Here is a 19,731-nt window from a genome sequence, read left to right on the forward strand (position 1 = left end):
CGCAGTTACCATCATCCAGGATGATCTCTGGTTTGGATTTGGTACCAGGGATTGAACTCAGGGACACTCGACCCAGAGGTCCCCAGCCCCAGCCCCATCCCCAGCCCTAGTTTGCATTTTATTTAGAGACAGGGTCTCACTGAGTTGCTTAGGGCCTTGCTTTTGTGAGGCTGGCTTTGAACTCATGATCCTCCTGCCTCAGCCTCCCGAGCGGCTGGGAAAACAGGCGTGGGCCACCGCGCCTGGCCTACGAAATGTTTTTCCAGAGCCTCTTTTAAATTTTTTGCGTATGTTAACCCAATTAAACTTCATGAACAACAGCCTTATGCAGAGGATCCTCTTTGCACCTCATTGTTCAGAGGAGACTTTGCAGACATGCCTTGGGTCACACAGCTGGTAACGCAGCCATGGTATCCGTTCCCCAAGTTCTGACCACTGAGCCTACCCATAGCTTAGAGAGATGAAAATATCAATTACATAAAGAAATGGAATGAAACTTCCTTGACTAAGTGCTTTCTGAATGCCATGGACGTCAGTCAGACTTGTTTTTGAATAAGCACTTTACATATTTCAACTTAGCCTGTAGCAAAGCAGCACTGAGAGATGGATCCCACTCACATGGCACACAAGGTCATGGAGGTACAGGAAAGGTCAGGTGACATGCTCGAGGAGTTACGGTTAATGAATGATAAAGCCAGAAGCCAGACTTGGCTTTGTCGGATTCCAGAACTCCCAATGTTTCTGACCTCTGTCCTGTCTTGCCTCCCTCTGACTGTGATTAGCACACATCTCACAGGAAGGGAGGGTTAGGCTGAGTGACCAACTGCAAGTGAAAATGGATGACACAGAAATGGGGTTGGGGCATTGCCTGGAGAATGAGAGCCACAGGCAGAGAGAGGGGCCTTTAAATTACCTCATCAGGATTAATAGATAGAAGGTAAGAATTCTTGGAGAGCACATGTTGTTAAAAATTCAGCATGCACCAAGATAGAAAAAGAGTGGGATTTCTTGTGCATAATTCTGGAAAACAGAGCTAGGAACAATGGGTGGGATTTGGAAAAAAGTGAGTTGGACTTTCAGCAACCAGGACTGTCTAAAAATGGAAAGTTCTTATCAGTGCCCTCCATAGAAATGAGTCCCTCATCCTCACCCTGTCAACTTTGCAGATAAGAATAGGGACATTGTGGAGAGGAGGGGGAAATTCTGGAATTCTGCAATAATACCAGTCATGCAGCGACAGACACAGGCAGCAAGATCCCTTGCAGCCTGGCTGGTATTGGGGACGGTCTAAAGATTCTCCTAGCCAGGGCAGAGAGGGCAGGGAAGATGTAATGGGAGACAGAGGGTTGGGGAGGATTCTGTTTGGGCCTTTTTTTTTTTTTTGGAGAAACTACAACTTAAAGTAACTCAAATAAGAGTTAATGAAACACTAGGAAAGCCATTCTGAGATGAAGCCAATTGAGTCTCATCCTGAGCAAGACCATAATCAAAAGGTGAAACTCGAGGTTCTGTCTTACAAGGACCACAAGGTGTGTGTGTGTGTCTCTCTCTCTCTCTCTCTTTTTTTTTTTTTTTTGGTACCAGGAATTGAACCCAACGGTCACTTAACCACTGAGCCACATCCCCAGCCCTTTTTATTTTTTATATGAGACAGGGTCTTGCTAAGTTGCTAGGGGTCACTGGGAATTACAGGCCTAGTTCATGGGGCCTCTTAAACCTTGGAGTTTCCAATGCAGTTTTGTGATTCATTCTTTAGTTTTGCAAAATTCAGGTCCCTGTTTCTGAGTTTGTTCTCTCTCTTTTTTTTTTTTTTTTTTTTTTTGTGGAGGGGGGTGGGTACCAGGGATTGAACTCCGGGCCGCTTGACCACTGAGCCCCATCCCCAGCCCTGTTTTGTATTTTCTTGGAGACAGGGTCTCGCCGAGTTGCTCAGGTCCTCACTAAGTTGCTGAGGCTGGCTTTGAACTCTCGATCCTCCTGTCTCAGCCTCCTGAGCTGCTGGGATGATAGGCATGCGCCACCATGCCTGGCCCAGCTTGTTCTCTTTTGATTCCATGGGCCACTGTGATTGCCCTAGTGTCAGTTGACCTTTAAACTCAAGATTTAGCAGCTACTAACTCGTTTGGGTCTATGTGAAGTATTTAAGAAGATGATGGCCAACCAACTAGTGGGCTGGCCTTAGGTCCTGTGACCATCCTTCAGTGAGTCATCCAGGTTACCAGATAGTGTCCCAAGACATCTAGCATGGCTATACCAGGGATGAATGAGGCAGGTTCTCTAGCTGAAAATGGGGACAGGAGAGTTCTTTACCTTCCCAATGAAATTAGGTGGTGTGGCGCCCATTCTTTTGTCCTTTCTGCCATTGGAGGTCCTTTGCACTTTGAGAGTTGTTGTCATTTTCATTTCTCTCTGATGAGAAAGGAAGGCCTGGCAATTTGGCTTCCAAACAGGATCTTCCAGCCATAGGGAGATAATGAAACAAGAAAAACAAGTTTTCTTCCTAATGGTGAAGCCATCCTTGTTTTACTTAGAAAATAAATGAATAAATAAGATTACAGTGCAATATTTGCTTCTGCAAGGGTGAGAGAAAAGAATTTTTTTTAAGAGAGATAATTTTTAAATATTTAATATTTATTTCTTAGTTCTCGGCGGACACAACATCTTTGTATGTGGTGCTGTGGATCAAACCCGGGCCGCACGCATGCCAGGCAAGCGCGCTACCGCTTGAGCCACATCCCCAGCCCAAGAAAAGAATTTTTTAAAAATATTTTCTTTGTTGCTGATGGACCTTTATGTATTTATATGTGATGTCGAGGATCGACCCCAGTGCCTCACACATGCTAGACAAGTGCTCTACCACTGAGCCACCCCCTAGCCCCAGGAAGAATTTTTTAAAGGGATCCTTTTTAAAAGGATAAAAAAAAAAAATCTTCAAAGATTTCAAGGCTTGAGATAAGGAAGTTAAAGAAATGCAGTTTGGCACTTGCCTAGCCTGTGCAAAGTCCTGGTTTAATTCCTAGGTTGCAAAGAAAGAAAAAAATGAAGGAAGGAAAGATGTATTGAAGAAAAGAATCAGTGAAGGAGAGAGAGAAGATTTAGCTACTTTTTGGTAAGAGTTGAGGTAAAGGATGAGGTTTAAAAAACAAAAAGTTGAGGTAAAGGGTTCCTTGACAAGACAGAATTGAAGAGCATTAACACATGCTATCGTAGATATTGAGCAGGGGCAAACTTAAGGCACAGTTTGGGGCTTGGCCGCCTGGTTAAGTATTCATCATTAGAAGCATTTTGGCATCTGGTAGCTGGAGCTCGTAGAAAGCTCTTTGTAAATACCTATTTACCCCTCCATCCACCTCCACCACCGTGATACTCAAGGGGAGACATATTGGAACTTTCTTTGCCTTCCAATACATGACTTCTCTAAGGCATGCTGTTTCAAGGAAACAAAAGAAATAAATTAGTCATATTTTATTTCCAATTTTTTGGGCGGGGAGTGAACTCGAGGGCCCTCGACCATGAGCCACTGCCCCAGCCTTATTTGGTATTTTATTTAGAGACAGGGTCTCACTGAGTTGCTGAGGGCCTTGCTTTTGCTGAGGCTGGCTTGGAACTTGCGATCCTCCTGCCTCAGCCTCCTGAGCCGCTGGGATTACAGGCGTGCACCACTGCGCCCAGCTCCAATTTCTTTACTGCAAAATATCCTAATTTAGCCTCATTGGGTACTACCTCAAGCATCCCTGTTTCTCTCCCAAGAGTTGAGATACCTGTGTTCACGTGGCCTAACTGCTGGCTACCTTCAACGAGGTCCCAAGCTGTGCCAGCCCTTGGCAGGGAAGCATTAGCCATCCACGTATATGGCTTCAGGCCTTCCCACCCTGACATGGCCGGTATTCTTTCTGAAGTTTAGCACAGAATGTTCATTTCAGAAAGGCAAATGGCCAATTCAGAGAAGCCAAGTAGTTAGGAATTCCCTGTCTGCTTCCATCAGAAAGAAAACATCCCTAGACCTTCATTCCTCTGTTCCCCTAAAGCCTCAGTCCCCTCTCTTCTGTCTCTTTCATCCCCGGGGGGTGCCTGCAAGTAATCGAGATGAGAGTTAGCGCCCCTTAAGATACAGTGCTTGCACAGGCTGGTGACACCTATGACATGACTTTCTTTGAAGCCTTGCAGAGTATACATGAGCAGCCACTTATCTGTCCTCTTTCATTCTCTTTTGTGAGTCAAGTTGGACACTTAAATCAGCTCTAGTCAGTGAATTTTGCCTCTCTGGGTTGCGGGATGATCTAGTCAGAAATTACAGGATTGTCAAGGGAATCCCAAAGTGGCTTGGCTGGCCAGTGGACAGCATGGGCTACTATGGCCACACTAACCATCAGCTGTAAATACCCAGGATGAAATGCTGTGACCTTGGCACCCAACCAAAATGGCAGCACCCTCAGTGTTGGTATGGGAGGTCAAAGGACCAGGACAAGCACCTGGGTCTTGTGGTATCAGTCAGAGAAAAGGATTGTGTCTTGGAGTCCAGTGTTCTAGGATTTGTTTGATTCTAGAACAGGGGTTCTCAAAGGATGGCTCTTGGCCCGTTGGCAGCCTTCCCAATGCATCCCACCTAGGGCTGGGCTATTGCTTCTGTAGGAAATGTGACATGGTCTGTAATCTCCTCCAGCATGGATTTTAAGTGCTGTTTCTGGGTGCTATCATAAAGGTAGTAAGAAATCTGAACATATCTAATTTGTTTGCCCTTGAATCTTTGATTTTTCTTTCCCCCTAATGGTAAGCTGAACTAGATAGGAAAGGTTTATTTACATGACCCCTTTTAAACCAGTTATCTCTGTCATAAGAGTAAAGAGGTTTTCAACAAACTGCCTGCTCTCATTCCTGGACCTGATCTTTGGCCAAATGACTCAACTTCTCCACTATCCCATGCCTCATTTTTCTTATCTACAAAATGGTGAAGTGGAGGCATTAGAAAGATCAAATAGGCCAGGCATAGCGGCACACACCTGTCATCCCAGCAGCCTAGGAGGCTGAGGCAGGAGGATTGGGAGTTCAAAGCCAGCCTCAGCAACTTGGTGAGGTCCTGAGCAACTCGGTGAGACCATGTCTCCAAATAAAATATTAAAAAGGGCTGGGTATATGGCTCTGTGTTTAAGTGCCCCAGGTTCAATCCCTGGTACAAAAAAAAAAAAAAAAAAGAAAAAGAAAAGAAAGATCAAATGTTGATGTGCACATAAAATACAAGTGCTTGGATCCAGAGGATGTATCTGGAAAATAATTAGGTGAATTTTGTGTTTTGTTACTGTTTTTAAATGATCCCCATGCCTGTCGGGCAGCCTGGCTCAGTATTAGTAAAGCAAACCACATAATTTTATTTTCTCTAAGAGTCACGTTGAAAAAAATATAGACAACAAGTGAAATTAATTTTTAATAATATATCCCAAATATTAATATTTCAATGTAGACTAGCCACATTACTAGTGGAGTGGCTGTGTGTGGCTGAGGATTGTCACACTGTAAGGTTGATTTCAAGGCCGTGACAACCAGCAAGTCCCTTAATTCAGGAAGCTTCTGTTCCAACACTGTGTGATGTGCGGTGCATATGAACAAAGAAGGTTTCTGAACAGTGGCATGAAGATTCCATTTTCAATCCAAAAGAGACAGCTTTCTTTGTTAATGAGGGTGAAGTCCCTTTCTTTCTATAACTATCTTCTCGGAAAACACTCTGGGGCCACAGGAGGGACCTGGCTCCCCATGTACCTGGCTGTTGTCAGATATCATTTTTGCAGCTAGCTGTGGTTCAGTCAGTAAAACTTTGGATGCTCCAGGCTATGGGGAATTTAATATCCCATCCTTCCTGTCTGGTTTAATAAAGGGACACAAAACAGGACCTGCCCTGTCTTCCCACAAATGTGTTGAGAAGCCAAAGTGTCTCTGTGACCTTAAGTGAGACATTTCAATATCTTAATGTTTATCTTTGGGTTTCTTACCATCCTAATAATGGACTCTGGTTTTGTTTAATTGACACTATACACCCCCGCCCTTAAAGGATTGTGCTTATCGTTCTTTTAATGGTTCATAATTCTGTTACCTCTGTTTCTGTCCTTTGAGCCACAAGGTCCCCTCCCCACATCTTGTGCACAAGGACTCTTTGCTGCACAGGAATGGCACAAATAGGTTTCAACTTTTCTTTGATTCGAAGCGACAGATTAAAAACTAATTACTCCCTGTAATACTTTTATAATAAAAACTAAGTTGAAATGATTTATACACACTTCCAGCCAACCCATTTGCAATTCAAGGTTAAAATTGTTCTTGAAACAGCACCAGTTAAAATGCAATTACAACTCCCCGAGCAGGGATAAAAGAAAGAAATGTTTTACACATTCCCTTCAAAAGTTAAAAAGTCCATTTCATATTATAGAAATAAAAACTTTCATTTATTTTTACGAAATGATAAAGACTTCATTAGTTGTGTTAAAGCAAAGATAAATCTGAGTGTTTTAATACCCACCTCTGGGCGAGGGCACAGTGAATGAAGGAGAGAGCTCGGGGAGGGGAGGCGTTTGATTTTGCACCTGCCATTTACTCATGGCACCCAGGTCCTTCTGAGATGGTCCACACTGGCTTCTTTTCAGAGTACAGAAGAGGATAAGGAGATTCCTGCTGCCCTTGCTGGGTTCCCTTTCTCTGGTACCCTCAGGGTCAGCTGAAGGGAGTTGTTTGACTTCTGCTTTCTCCATATTCAGTCATAATGAGGGCCTGCAAAGGGCGTGGCATGAAGTGGCAGAGAGCCAGAGAAACAGTCACACAGACCTGGGTTTGCTTTTTTTCAGGGGGGAAGGCTATTGGGGATTAAACCCAGAGGTGCTTGATGACTAGTCCATGTTCCCAGCCCTTTTTTGTATTTTATTTAGAGACTGGGTCTCACTGAGTTGCTTAGGACCTTAGTAAGTTGCTGAGGCTGGCTTTGAACTTGCGATCCTCCTGCCTCAGCCTCCTGAGTGCTGGGATCACAGGTGTGTGCCATCATGTCTAGATCTTGGTTTTAATCCTTACTTCCTCTTTTGGTTCCTGTGTGGCCTTAGGCAAGTGACTGAATGTCACAAAGACCAATTTCCTTATTGGTCAATCCTGCTGACATTATTAGTTATAACAACTCCACCAATCTCCTGGGATTTCTCTGGTGGTTGAGTAACAAAAACTACATTTCACTTTTTTTGTTGTTGTTTTTTGTTTGGTACCAGGGATTGAACGCAGGGGTGCTTAACCACTGAGCCACATCCCCAGCCCTTTTTGTATTTTACTTAGAGACAGGGTTTCACTGAGTTGCTCAGGGCCTCACTAAGTTTCGCAGACTGGCCTTGAACTCTCGATCTTCCTGCCACTGGGATTACAGGTGTGCACCACTGTTCCCAGATACATACCACTTTTTGCACAAGGCCTTGCACATAATAGATGCTTAATAAATATCAACTAATGTTATATTGTAATAATAGCATTAATAATGTTACTGTGCTGAAGTTAGAAACATAAATAATGTCTTTAAAGTGCATAACAAAGTGCCTGGCACATAGTAGGTTTAATAAATATAAGTTATAAATTGGTCATTATTCCCAGTGGTTGGGAGGCTGAGTCAGGGGGATTCCAAGTTCAAAGTCAACCTCAGCAATTTAGGCAGGCCGTAAGCAACTTAGTGAAACCCCTGTCTCAAAATAATTCTTCTGTTTTTGTTACTGGGGATTGAACCCAGAGGCTCTTAAGCCCTGAGCTAGCACCACCACCCCCATTTTTTCAGACAGGGTGTCCCTAAGTCACTAAGGCTGGCTTTGAACTTGCAATTCTCCTGCCTCAGCATTCTGAGTTGCTGGGTTTATAGGCTTGTGCCACTGCACCCAGTTTCAAAAAAAAAAAAAAAAATTTAAAAAGTGCTGGGGATGTGGCTCATTGGTTAAGTGGTCCTGGTTCAGTCCCTAGAACAAAAAAAAACTAAATAAATAAGTTAAATAAAGAAGAGAAGGAAGATAACAGAGCACTTTACAATGGTTGTAACCACTGAATTAAATCATAGTTGCCACATTCTTTGTAAAAGAATAACAGTGATAGTAATACCAATACTTACTGAGCACCTACTGTTCATCAGAAATTATTCCAAACATTTTGTATCTAGTAACTCATTTACTGGAAAAATTACACAAGGGATAGGTAATGCTGTTATCTCTACTAAACAAATAGGGACACCGAGGCATAGAAAGTTTAAATTAAAGTTTCCAAGGTCACACCTTTGTGCAGCAGGGTCTAAAAACAAGATTTTGAACCCAGTTAGCAAAAGTAAAAGTTTTGAAGTTGGAGAATCAGACCCAGTCCACATCATTAGGGGCCCACAGTTAAGAAGGGAGACTGGTTATAAAACTACTTAAAAAGAATTTTAAGGGTGGGGCACGGTGGTGCATGCCTATAATCCCAGTGGTTCAGGAGGCTGAGGCAGGAGGATCACAAGTTCAAAGCCAGCCTCAGCAACTTAACGAGGTCATAAGAACTCAGTGAGACCCTGTCTCTAAATAAAATACAAAATAGGGCAGTGGATGTGGCTCAGTGGTCGAGTAGCCTTAAGTTCAATCCCTAGTACCCACCCCCCAAAAGAATTTTAATGATGTAAGGAAATTTCCACAGTGAAATCAAGTGAATAAATTGTATTTACAATTAAAAAAAAAAAAAAGAATGGGAGACTGGGCTGGTGTTGAATGGAGGCCTACCCTATCTTGTATACATTATTAAAGAATCATCGGAGTCCTTTACCCAGATCTGGAAGGGTCAAGCACATGAATGGCCACAGATGTGCACTGGGCAGGGGACACAGCTTTGTCTGTGTTGCCCTCATGGGCTCCCATATTGCAGAGCTCTGGAGGCACCTTCTCATTGTGGTCTCGTGCTCCACCCCCGGAATTGAACAGAATGGAAGATCAAGGCAGGGGTGAAAATCCAGGCCCAGCCTGAAGTATGCATCTATAGATTTCTGGCCCAGGTCGCGGCCACTCATCTGCCAACATGCAAAACCAAGACTACCCTCAGCAGACCAAGAATCATGGCAGTATCCACTCTGTGGCCTAGCATGCCAATTACCAAAGAGACAGGCTACTGGCAATCTTCATTCCATTTAGAGGAATGGCAGGGTTTTGTGGATGCTGCCAACCTACATAAGGGCATCTGATGAGTCTGCTAAGCTTGTGCTCCTCCTGGAACCGCTGTGTGTGACTGTCAGGCAAAGCTGTGATCCAGTTGACAATATAATATCATTCAGGTCATCCGTTCTCTCTCAGAAGCATCACATCCTTCCTTCAAAATCTGGGCAAGTTGAGTTAATGACCAGGAAGCAGCCCGAGATTTTAAGCCGGATGTAGGATGTCATTAAGCTCTAAGTGCAATTTAAGTGAAGGCATTTGTTTGTGTGTGTGTGTGTGTGTGTGTGTGTGTGTGTGTGTGTTAAATTCGGAACCTGCCTCTTTTTACAGTTAGGTGACTAATTCTCTTTGGAGGCATCAGAAATAAACTTCTTAAGAGCACTATATAGGCTCGCTGTGAAAGAAGCAAGCATTGTAGAGAAGAAACCAACTTTGGAGCCATATTGCAAGCCCGTCTCTCTGGCATCTCAGAGATGAGCCTATTTCAGGACCCACTGCGGTCTCTTCCAGAATATTTCCAGTCTAACTCGCCCAGTCCATGTTTTTAAAAAAAGCTAAATTATATCATCCTGAGAGTTAAAAGAGATTCCTTCCCTTATTCAACTCACATCTGTGTGGCTTTAATTTGAGCCAATTTCCTTTTATTCCCCCTTCTCTGGACATGGGAAAGATCTGGTCAGCATCTTCCACATACAAGGGCCTTTAATCAAATTACTCCTTACTTGCCTTTTCTTCAGGCTAAACAATTCCACTTTCTTTAACCTTTCTTCGCAGGATTTATTTTCCATCCTTTTAATCATGTCGGTTGGTCTTGCCCTGGACCATCTCCAGAGGGTCTTTGTTAATTCCTTCCATATAATTTTAGAAAGTCATTTTGTCTAACAAAACAGAATCCTGCGCTTTTTTTTTTTTTTTTTTAGTGGGGATTGAATCCAGAGGCACTTAACCACTGAGCCCCATCCCCAGACCTTTTTTATATTTTATTTAGAGACAGGGTCTCACTGAGTTGCTTAGGGCTTTGCTAAATTGCTGAGGCTGGCTTTGAACTAGCAATCTTTCTGCCTCAGCCTCCCAAGTCAATGGGATTACAGGCAAGTGCCACCATGCCCGACTAGACCTTTCTTAATGGTATGAATGTACAGAATCCCTTTTGATAATAAAAATGTGATCCTAGAGCTCTGATTTTTTTTCTTCATTTTCACTGAAAGTTTTGCTAGCATTCTTATGGAAAGTGTTTCTTAAGATTAATAGTAGCAGCTGATCTTCTGGATGGCTTACTATGTGCTAAGAAACTTACTAAATTTGATCTTTTCAAGAACTTTAGAAGATAGGTTCTACTCTTACAGATGTTGTACAGATGAAGAAACTTGAGTTTTAGGAATCTGGAATAGTTTGTCCATGACTAGCCATTGAGTAATGTAGAACTTGGGCAGTTCAACTTACCTATGCATTCGGTGATTAGCTGAACTTAATCCTAGTTCGTCAGAAGAGGCTTATTAATAAGAACTAAATCATTAATATTCATCAAGTTCTTATTGCATGCCAAGAACTGTTTTGAGCACTGTACCCTGAGTGTTGTGTCATTGTCTCATATTTACCAAAACCCTATCAGGTAGATCCTCGTACAGTTATTACCATTTTATTGAAGGGCCTAGAGGCTCAGAGAAGTTAAGCAACTTGCTAGGATCACAGAGCAAGTAAAGAATGAAGGTAGAATTCACACCCAGGCTCTTTGGCTCCAGGATCTACCAGATTTACCTTTAATCTGTTCCTCATGCTATAGTTCTTGGCAGGGAACATTGTAGAAAGGATCCTTATCTGAGGTAGACTCCAATAAGTCCTGCACAGCCCTTAAATGGAGAGTGGTCCAGGTTAGCTGAGAGACCATAGCCATATAAGCCCCTGGGAGGTGTCCTGCGGGTTCATGATGAGTCTTGCCAGCAGCTCTTCCTACCCTTCTGTGTCCCTATAGCCCCCACCTGCTTTGGATCACAGAGCATTTTTCATTGATGTGGATTTTTTTTCTCCCCTCTCTGGTTCTCTGTTCAGCTGGAGGCTTTTTATTCCATCTTTACCACGGAGCAGCAAGACCACGTGAAGTCGGTGGAATACCTCAGAAATAACTTCCGACCGCAGCAGGAACTGAATGACAGGGTGGTGTCCAAGTCTGCGATCCGGGACGCCTGGAACCATGACATGGCCGACTTCTTAGAAAACCCACTCGGGACAGAAGCATCTAAAGGTAGAGTTGGAGAAATTGTCCTGGAGGAAGTTACTTTAAATTCAAAGGAGTTCAAAGCCAGCCAAGAATTGGAACTTGGTGTAAGAGTGTATCATTCTCTGCTAGCAGAAACTGGCCTTGGGTGATAAATAGAAATGGCTGTGGGAAAAACCTGGGTCACATGGATATGTTACAAATTGCCCTTTTGGAACCCTGTGTGGTGATGCACACCTGTAATCCCAGTGGCTCAGGAGGCTGAGGCAGGAGGATCATGAGTTCAAAGCCAGCCTCAGCAAAAGCAAGGCCCTAAGCAACTCAGTGAGACCCTGTCTCTAAATAAAATACAAAATAGGGCTGGGGATGGGGTTCAGTGGTCGAGTACCTCTGAGTTCAATCCCTGGTACCCACCCCTCCCACCCTGGAAAAAAACAATTACGCATTTGGGCCAGATGAGGTGGCGCATGCCTGTTATCCCAGCAGCTCAGGAGGCTGAGGCAGGAGGATCATAAGTTGGAGGCCAGCCTCAGCAACTTAGCAAGGCCCTAAGCAACTCAAGGAGACCCTGTCTCTAAAATATAAAAAGGACTTGGGATATGGCTCAGTGGATAAGTGCCCTGGGTTCCATCCCCAGTATTACACTGCGCCAAATTTGCCCTTTTGACAAGTAATAAATCAGTCATCCTCTCTGCATTTTTACCTTATACTTCAAAACTAATGCCATTTGAAGAATACTTTTGTGGAATTTCTCCATTTTTCTCTGAGCTCAACATCATTGCCTTTGCATTACTCCCAACCCCTCGTGTGTGCAGCTTTCCTGTTCCTGTTCTCAGCAGCAAATGCTCCAGGTCCGCCTCTGCACCCCCCACTGGAAACCCCTTGCTGCTTAACACTATTCAACAGCTAACTCCCATATCTGATAAGCAAAAGTTTATCTTCCCGAGCATCTTGATATTTTCCATTTCAGCTTTCTCGCATGAAATGAACATGTGTTTCCTTTGGTGTGAAGAGAGGGGCATTTCCTAGCTCAGTGCTCCCTTCCTTCAGAACTGGGTGACCTGGGAAGAGCTTTGTCATTTATCAGTGTGGGTGTAAACTGTGGTCTTTGGTGTGATCAGTTAACTGGGCAGATTTTGTTTCAAGAGCATCTCCACACCCAGCTAAAGGACCAATTTTTAAGTATGCGAATTCTATGGGAACCAGTGGGTCATTGCTTGAACACACTTTTTTGAGAACAAGGATCCCATTTCCAGACTCTTCTATCTGAACATGAACTGGAAGAAGAGGAATTGGAAGTGGGGGCATGTGACCCTTCCCTTCCTGCCTCTCTGATTTTTCTCCTAGCCAGCTTTCCTCAATTTCAACTTAAGATCCAAGTCATCAGAGCTGACACTGTGTTGCCGGCATTACTGTGTTGGGGCATTGGGAGAATTCAGAAAGCTTAAAAACCGTAAGAGGTTTCAGGTCAGGTGGGCATGGAAAACCTCACTTGGGATACTTTTTTTTTTTTTAAGCTAAAAATTAAAAAATAAATAAGCTCAAGAGACTTTCTCCCAAGGGAACTTGCTTGGGAGAAGGAGGACTCTTAAGAGATATGTAGAAGGTGAAGAATTTATATCTCAAGTGAGTACCAGATTTGGTGGCTCAGAATTGCTGAGGCTGTGGCACTGATAAATAGGTTGAGCCTGCAACAGATACATCTGCTGTGTAGAGAGAGAGAGTGGCCTTTATTAGCCAGGACAGAATGGAATGGTTTTCCTTGCATTAAAGTGTCAAACTGGGCAAGATCTTCTACCAAATAGGCCTTCTCTGAGTTTGGACCGTGCCATGGACCCGTCCTTAAATGTGGAGAATTATGTTTTATAAGGCTTATTCCAAATATCCTTATACCCATTGCTGACTCTTGTGTTGTATGAATATTAAAATAATTTCTTTTTTTTTGTATTTTCCAGGTTATTTTATTTTATTTATTTATTTTTTATTAGTTGCTCATGACAATACAATGATCTTGACATATCATACATTTGATTCAAATGGGGTATGGATTCTCATTTTTCCACGTGTACAGTTTGCAGGATCAAGGGACAGAGAAAATAGAGATCCGGGACACAGTTCTGTTTTTTAAACCACTGGGGAGTGTAAACTTTCTCTTTACCCCCCTCCCCCCAGGTAATTGAGTCAGTGAAATAAACTATAGGCAGATTCATATGGGGGAAAGTCTACTAATGTATTGGCCATACAGCCACATCACTCTGAAGAAGATTGAGTATCCAAATATGCAGTGGGGTCTGGGAGCTTGTATACTCCCCTCAGATGGGAGAGGGAAGAGGAAATGATGTCTGGCAAAGGCAAATGTGTCCTTAAAGAATAGGTAACAGCCTGTGACGAAGTCTGTTGGGCATGTTGCCAACCCCTAGTCTCCTCCCCTGGGATACAAGTCAGTCTTTGCTGGCTGGTGAGATTCCCAGGGAGGGTATGCATGACCATGGAGTTCCTTCTAGAGTATGTGTCTGCATGCAGATAAGGAGAACCCAGGGAAAGCAATTTGGCATCCAATTTGGAACCCAAAGTAGCATATTTGGGAATGTCATTTCCTGAACTCCTTTGATATTTTATTTTGTTTTGTTTTGATACCAAGGGTAGAACCCAGGGGTGCTTTAACGACTGAACCACAATTCCAGCCCTTTTTTTGGTGTTTTTATTTTGAGATAGGGTCTTGTTAAGTCCTTAGAGCCTTGCTAAGTTGCTGAGGCTGGCCTCAATCTTGCCATCCTTCTGCCTCAGTCTCCTGAGTCGCTGGAATTATAGGTATAATCCATGCCCAGCCTTCAACATTAGAGTGTCCCGCACACACAGAAAGGTCACATGGAACATGTGCATACCATGATAAATATCCCCAAACTTAACACACATGAGTCACAAGTGCCCAGATCAATAAATCAACATCCCCAGCCCCTCAGCGAACTCACAACCACCTGATCCTGATGTAACCAATGCTATAAAGTGGCTTGGCCTGTTTATACATTTCATGTACCTGGAATCACCTGGCGGTTCCTTCGGTGTGTCATGCTGCTTTGGCTGCCTGTTGGTTTTGAGTGTCCCTGTGTCGTTGCCTGTAGATGTGGTTCTTTCTTACTGCTGAATTTCTCAGTGTTGACTGTTCCAGAATTTGTTTACATCTTACAGTATACACAAAATCCTGGATCATCCCCAAGTTTTAGTGATTATGAAAAATTCTTGGGCATGCTTTTTCATGAACATAGAGACTCATCTCTATATATATATCTGGGGGTAAATGGCTGCATCCTAAACTGCACATGTTGATATTTGGTTAGGTGTTGCCAGACCGTTCCAAAAGTGATTGTGTATATCACTTTACACTCCTCCCTGCAGAACAGGAAATCTGCTTTTTTTTTTTTTTTTCCTCCCCAGTTCTGGGGATTGAACTCAGGGCCTCCTGCATGCTAGGCAAGCATTCTACCACCAAACAGCATCCTCAACTCTCCTTCTTTTTTTTTTTTTTTTTTTTGGTACTAGGAATTGAACCCAGGGCCACTAACCACTGAGCCAAGTCCCCAGCCTTTTTTTTTTTTTTTTTTTTTTTTTTAGAGACAGAATCTCACTGAGTTGTTTAGGGCCTCACTAAGTTAATGAGACTGGCTTTGAACTTGCCATCCTCCTGCCTCAGCCTCCCAAGCCACTGGGATTAAAAGTGTGCGCCATGTGCCCAGCCCCCTTCTATTTTTTTTTTAACACGCTTTTCGGGAGAGCATGATGTACATAAAATTCAAGTATCACAAATATAGAGTCTGGTAAGTTTTAGTAAATCGATAGCCGTGCCACCCTAGCTATTGTCTAGGTATAGGGCATTTGATGGCCACGGACAGTTGTGCATGCCCACCCGTGGTCAGGGCTTCCTCCTGTCCTCAACCCCAGGCAACTTCTGGTCTTGGTCTTTCACTTGGTGGTAGGATTTTAAGAGTCAGCCTCGTTGTGGCATATAGGAGTAGGTCATTGTTTTTATTGCTGAATAGTATCTCTGCTTGTGGTTTACTGATAGCTTTATTGAGATACAAAGGGTACACTTCAGTGGTTTGTAATGTATTCACAAGGTTGTATAGCCATCACCAGAAACATGTTCATCACCCCAAAAAGTATCTCTAATCCCATGAGCAGGTCACTCCCTCCCTGTTCTTCTTCCCCTCAGCCCTCCCCTGCTCTCTCCCTCAGCCCTAGGCAACCACAATGTATTTTCTATTTCTAAGGATTTCTGTGTTAGGCAGCTTTTCATTTCTGTGACCAAAATACCTGACAAAAACAACTTAGAGAAGGGAAATTTATTGGGGGCTCACCGCCTCTGAAGTTCAGCCCATGGTCAGCCTACTCCATTGCTCTGAGCCCAAGAGAGAGACCATGGTGGAATGGTGTGGCAGAGGACAGCTGCTCAACTCATGAGCCAGGAAGCAGAGAGAAAGAGATTCAGGCACCAGAGTCAAAAGTTAAACCCTGAAGGGACCAGGTGACTAGTGACCAGATTCCTCTAACCATGCCCCATCTGCCACTAGCTACCACCCCATACAGTAGTCCTTTGAAATTACTAATCCATCAAGTGGATTAATCCACCAATTCAGTTATAGCTCTCATAATCTCATGTCATCTCCAACATTTGTTCAACACAAAAGCTTTTGGAGATACCTTACATCTAAATAATAGCAATTTGTTTATTCTTGACATTTCATAAAAATAGATCATAGAATACTTTAATCTCAGGGTTCTTTCACTTAACAATTTTTTTATATCCATGCACATAAGAGCATGTATTAAAGATTAGTTCCATTTTTACTGCCAAGTCATGTAGCATTATCTGTGTATACCCCATTTTGTTGATCCAAAGATTTTGAAGAAGATTTCAAAATTTTGTTGGTCCGTGTATTAATTACTGGGTATTATCTTGTTTTCTTTCCACTTTTTTTCCTATTATGAATAATTTGTTCTGAACCTTCACATTCAAGTTTTTGTGTAAATATGTGTTTTTACTTCTTTTAGATATAAACTCAGGAAAATTGTTAAGTCCTGTCATGATCTTAAGTTGATAGTGTTGAGGAATTGACTGTTTCCAAGTTGGTGGCACCTGTTTATATTCCCATCAACACTGTATGAGGGTTCCAGTGTCTTTGCCAACACTGGTTATTGTGCATCTTTTCAAATTCAGGTGTCCTAGTAAATGAGAAGTACTTTTCTTCTATATTTCCCCCGCCCCTTTGGTACCAAGACTGAACCCAGGGGTGCTTAACCACTGAGGCACATACCCAGCCTTTGTTTGTTTGTTTGTTTGTTTGTTTAAGAGACAGGGTCTCCATGAGTTGCTTAGGTCTTTGCTAAATTGCTGAGGCTGGCTTTGAACTCACGATCCTCTTGCCTCAGCCTCCCAAGCCTCTGGGATTACAGGTGTGTACCACCATGCCTGGCCGTTATGTACTTTTTAATTTTACTCCCTTAGTGATTAAGGATACTACTTTTTGCTTCAAATGCACCTGTCACGGACCCCTACCTGACCAAATGTTCTACCTTCCCCCTCCCCTCCAAAGAAAACTGGAGTAATTCAACAGGGCTGTAGGTCAAAATCCCCCCACAGATGCTAATAGTCTTTAAGAATCCTGCAGGACTCAGATGACTGACCTTAGAGATGGAAACAGTAAAGATGCAACACAGCCTGCTACAGAAAACAAAAGATTTTGAAGAAGATTTCAAGAAGACAAGGGTGGTATTCTGCAATCTTTGGGTAATTCAAGATGAACAAAGCTTATTGGATTGACATTCTCTATTAAATCATTATGGATAGCTTTCAATGCTCAAGAAAACTATGATGTTGTATACATTTAGTGGGCTGCTGTCACAGAAGAAAGGAAAATAAATTAATGATGGAAGGCTTGAGTTATTTAAAAACTTTCTTGGCTAAGGGCCAGATAGTGAATATTTTAGACTCTCTGTAGGCCCAGTGGTCACTGTTGCCATGATTCAATGTAGCCATAGCGGCAGGAAGGCCGCTGCAGACACCTTACAGATGAATAGGTATAGGAAAAGTCTTCCAGGAAAACTTGAGTTACACAAATAGATACAGAACAGATTTGGCCTGGGAATCCCAGTTTACAGACCCCTGCTCTAGGGAGGGGGTGGTCAGACTAAGATGAAGAAATCATAGGTTTTTTTAAGGGAAATGCTTAATGTCTTACAGGTAGTCATGGGGCTAGGGCTGCAGCTCAGTGGTAAAGCACATGCTTAGCATTCTTGAGGCCCCATCCTCTGCATTAAGGGAAAAACAAAATGGTGGTAGTGCCCATGACTGAGTTGATCAGTTTTGCTCTTTGATTCCACCGAAAGACCCTAAGAGCAATTAGAGATTTTTTTCAGCTTGGTCATGGTCTACTTACCAAGTCCCCTTATCACTTGATCATCTTTCACATCAGAGGTGCAGCCAGAGCCACAGAAGACGGAACATAGTCCCTCACCACCCTGTTCATTCCCCTGGCTCTGACCATAAACTACAGCACAGTTGTGGTGGGCGCCTGAGGAAATGCATCCCCATCCTGCCCTCTGTCAGGATGATGGAAGGAACTGGAAGAGAAGGAACAGGATCCAGCCTTTTGGTGCCAAGCAGGAGAGACGTGGGCACCTAGGATACCAAAGGGAAAGGAAGAAAAAGTCATCTTAATATTGGATTGTTGCTGAAGAAAGACATAATGGGTGTCATCCGTAAAGAATATAACGCTTTAGTTTCCAGTAAATGGAAACAATATTTAGACTCTGTGGGTTGTTTGAGGGACATCCGATCCGCCACTCTGCCCTTTGTTGGTAAGGAACTTGGACAGACTTTAGGATTTAATGGGCTGTCATTTCGGTTATTCTGCAGCCTGTCCCAGGCACATGGAAGAGCATTCTGTGATTAAGTGCTGAATACCGTCCATTGTGAAGATATTTGGAACAGTGAATGGCGAAAAATAACTTTGCTTCCAACAACATGAAACATATGGTTTATTAATTTAACGAAACCTGTTCAGCCCACAGTGGAATCAGAAGCACTTGATCTGATAATTTGATTTGATGGCTTAATTAAAGTGACACTGTGTAATGTAATAAAAGCAGAGGAAATAGAGAGGACACTGGGCTGCCTGCATACCCTTCAGTCTCGTAAGTCCGTGCTGGTTTTTTTGGAAAATGGTTTTGGCTTCTGCTGATGGATGTCTTTTTTCAGCTCCATTTTTCAGTGCTAAAGATTGCCTCTTGTTTTGTCTAAAAGCAGTTCTTAAGGACACACACCTCCATGTGAGAATGCCTGAGTAACTAGCTGGTTTTAAATCAGAATACATTGAGGAAGAGTGTCACGTTTTCTACCTAAATTAGCAAACAGAGAAGTAAACCCATGATTGCTTTAAAAAAAAATGAGTTTGACATGAAATCATCACTTTTTTTTTTTTTTTTTTGCTATTTTTGGAGAAAATACTAATGTTGTTCTATTTTCAGGTTAATCATTTTTAATATGCTGGGGTTACTTTGTCTTACTAAAAGAAGCTCTGATATAGATGCTTCATTCCTCTATAGGCAACTTCCCACCCAGAAATTCTTCCCCAAAATTGTCTTGTTACTTCCAGAAACTTTCAGGACAGGAAAGCGCTATGACCCTGAATATTCCTAGTTATCTTACTTTTGAAGATTCTGTCCCTTTAAAAAAATGGGGGTACTATAGATTGAACCCAGGGATACTTAACCACTGATCCACACCCCCAAGCCTTTTTCTATTTTATTTAGAGACAGGGTCTCGCTGAGTTGCTTAAGGCCTCATTAAATTGCTGAGGCTGGCTTTGAACTCACAATCCTCCTGCCTCAATCCCCAAGTTGCTGGGATTACAGACATGTGCTGCCATGCCCGGCTCCTTGGATAGTTTTTGGTTTGTTTGTTTTGTTTTTTTAATATTCATTTTTTAGTTTTAGGTGGACACAATATCTTTATTTTTATGTGGTGCTGAGGATCAAACCCAGTGCCTCATCATGGTAGGTGAGCGCTGTACCACTGAGCCACAGCCCCAGTCCATCCTTGGACAGTTTTAAGCAGTGCTACAGAATGACCTGAACAGGGATGTGAGCCTATCACTTTGTGTGGACAGTGTTGGCAGAGGATTTGGAGTCCACAAGACCAGCTGGAGACTGCCAGGGAACATTCTAGGTCCGCTGAGGATTACCATGATAGAGACAGAAGTGACCTGCTAGGAAGGGATGTTGAAGCAGAGCATTTGGGCAGGGATGAGTGGAGTAAGCTAAGAGAGAAGTGAAGTCTCAAGT

The 19,731-nt window shown here is 43.0% G+C and overlaps 1 protein-coding gene across 3 annotated transcripts in view; it reads left to right on the forward strand.

Moving 5' to 3' along the window:
* Positions 1-19,731, forward strand: part of PTPRG (protein tyrosine phosphatase receptor type G) — a 715,161-nt gene that overhangs the window by 575,648 nt on the left and 119,782 nt on the right. For all 3 annotated transcript variants that reach the window (XM_081285863.1, XM_081285862.1, XM_081285864.1), the window contains exon 8: positions 11,226-11,418. In XM_081285863.1, the coding sequence (XP_081141989.1) occupies positions 11,226-11,418 (193 nt within the window). The remainder of the gene's footprint in view (positions 1-11,225; positions 11,419-19,731) is intronic.

The sequence above is a fragment of the Spermophilus citellus genome (assembly GCF_964194105.1).
Source record: "Spermophilus citellus genome assembly, chromosome: 3".
Lineage (NCBI taxonomy): Eukaryota > Metazoa > Chordata > Mammalia > Rodentia > Sciuridae > Spermophilus > Spermophilus citellus.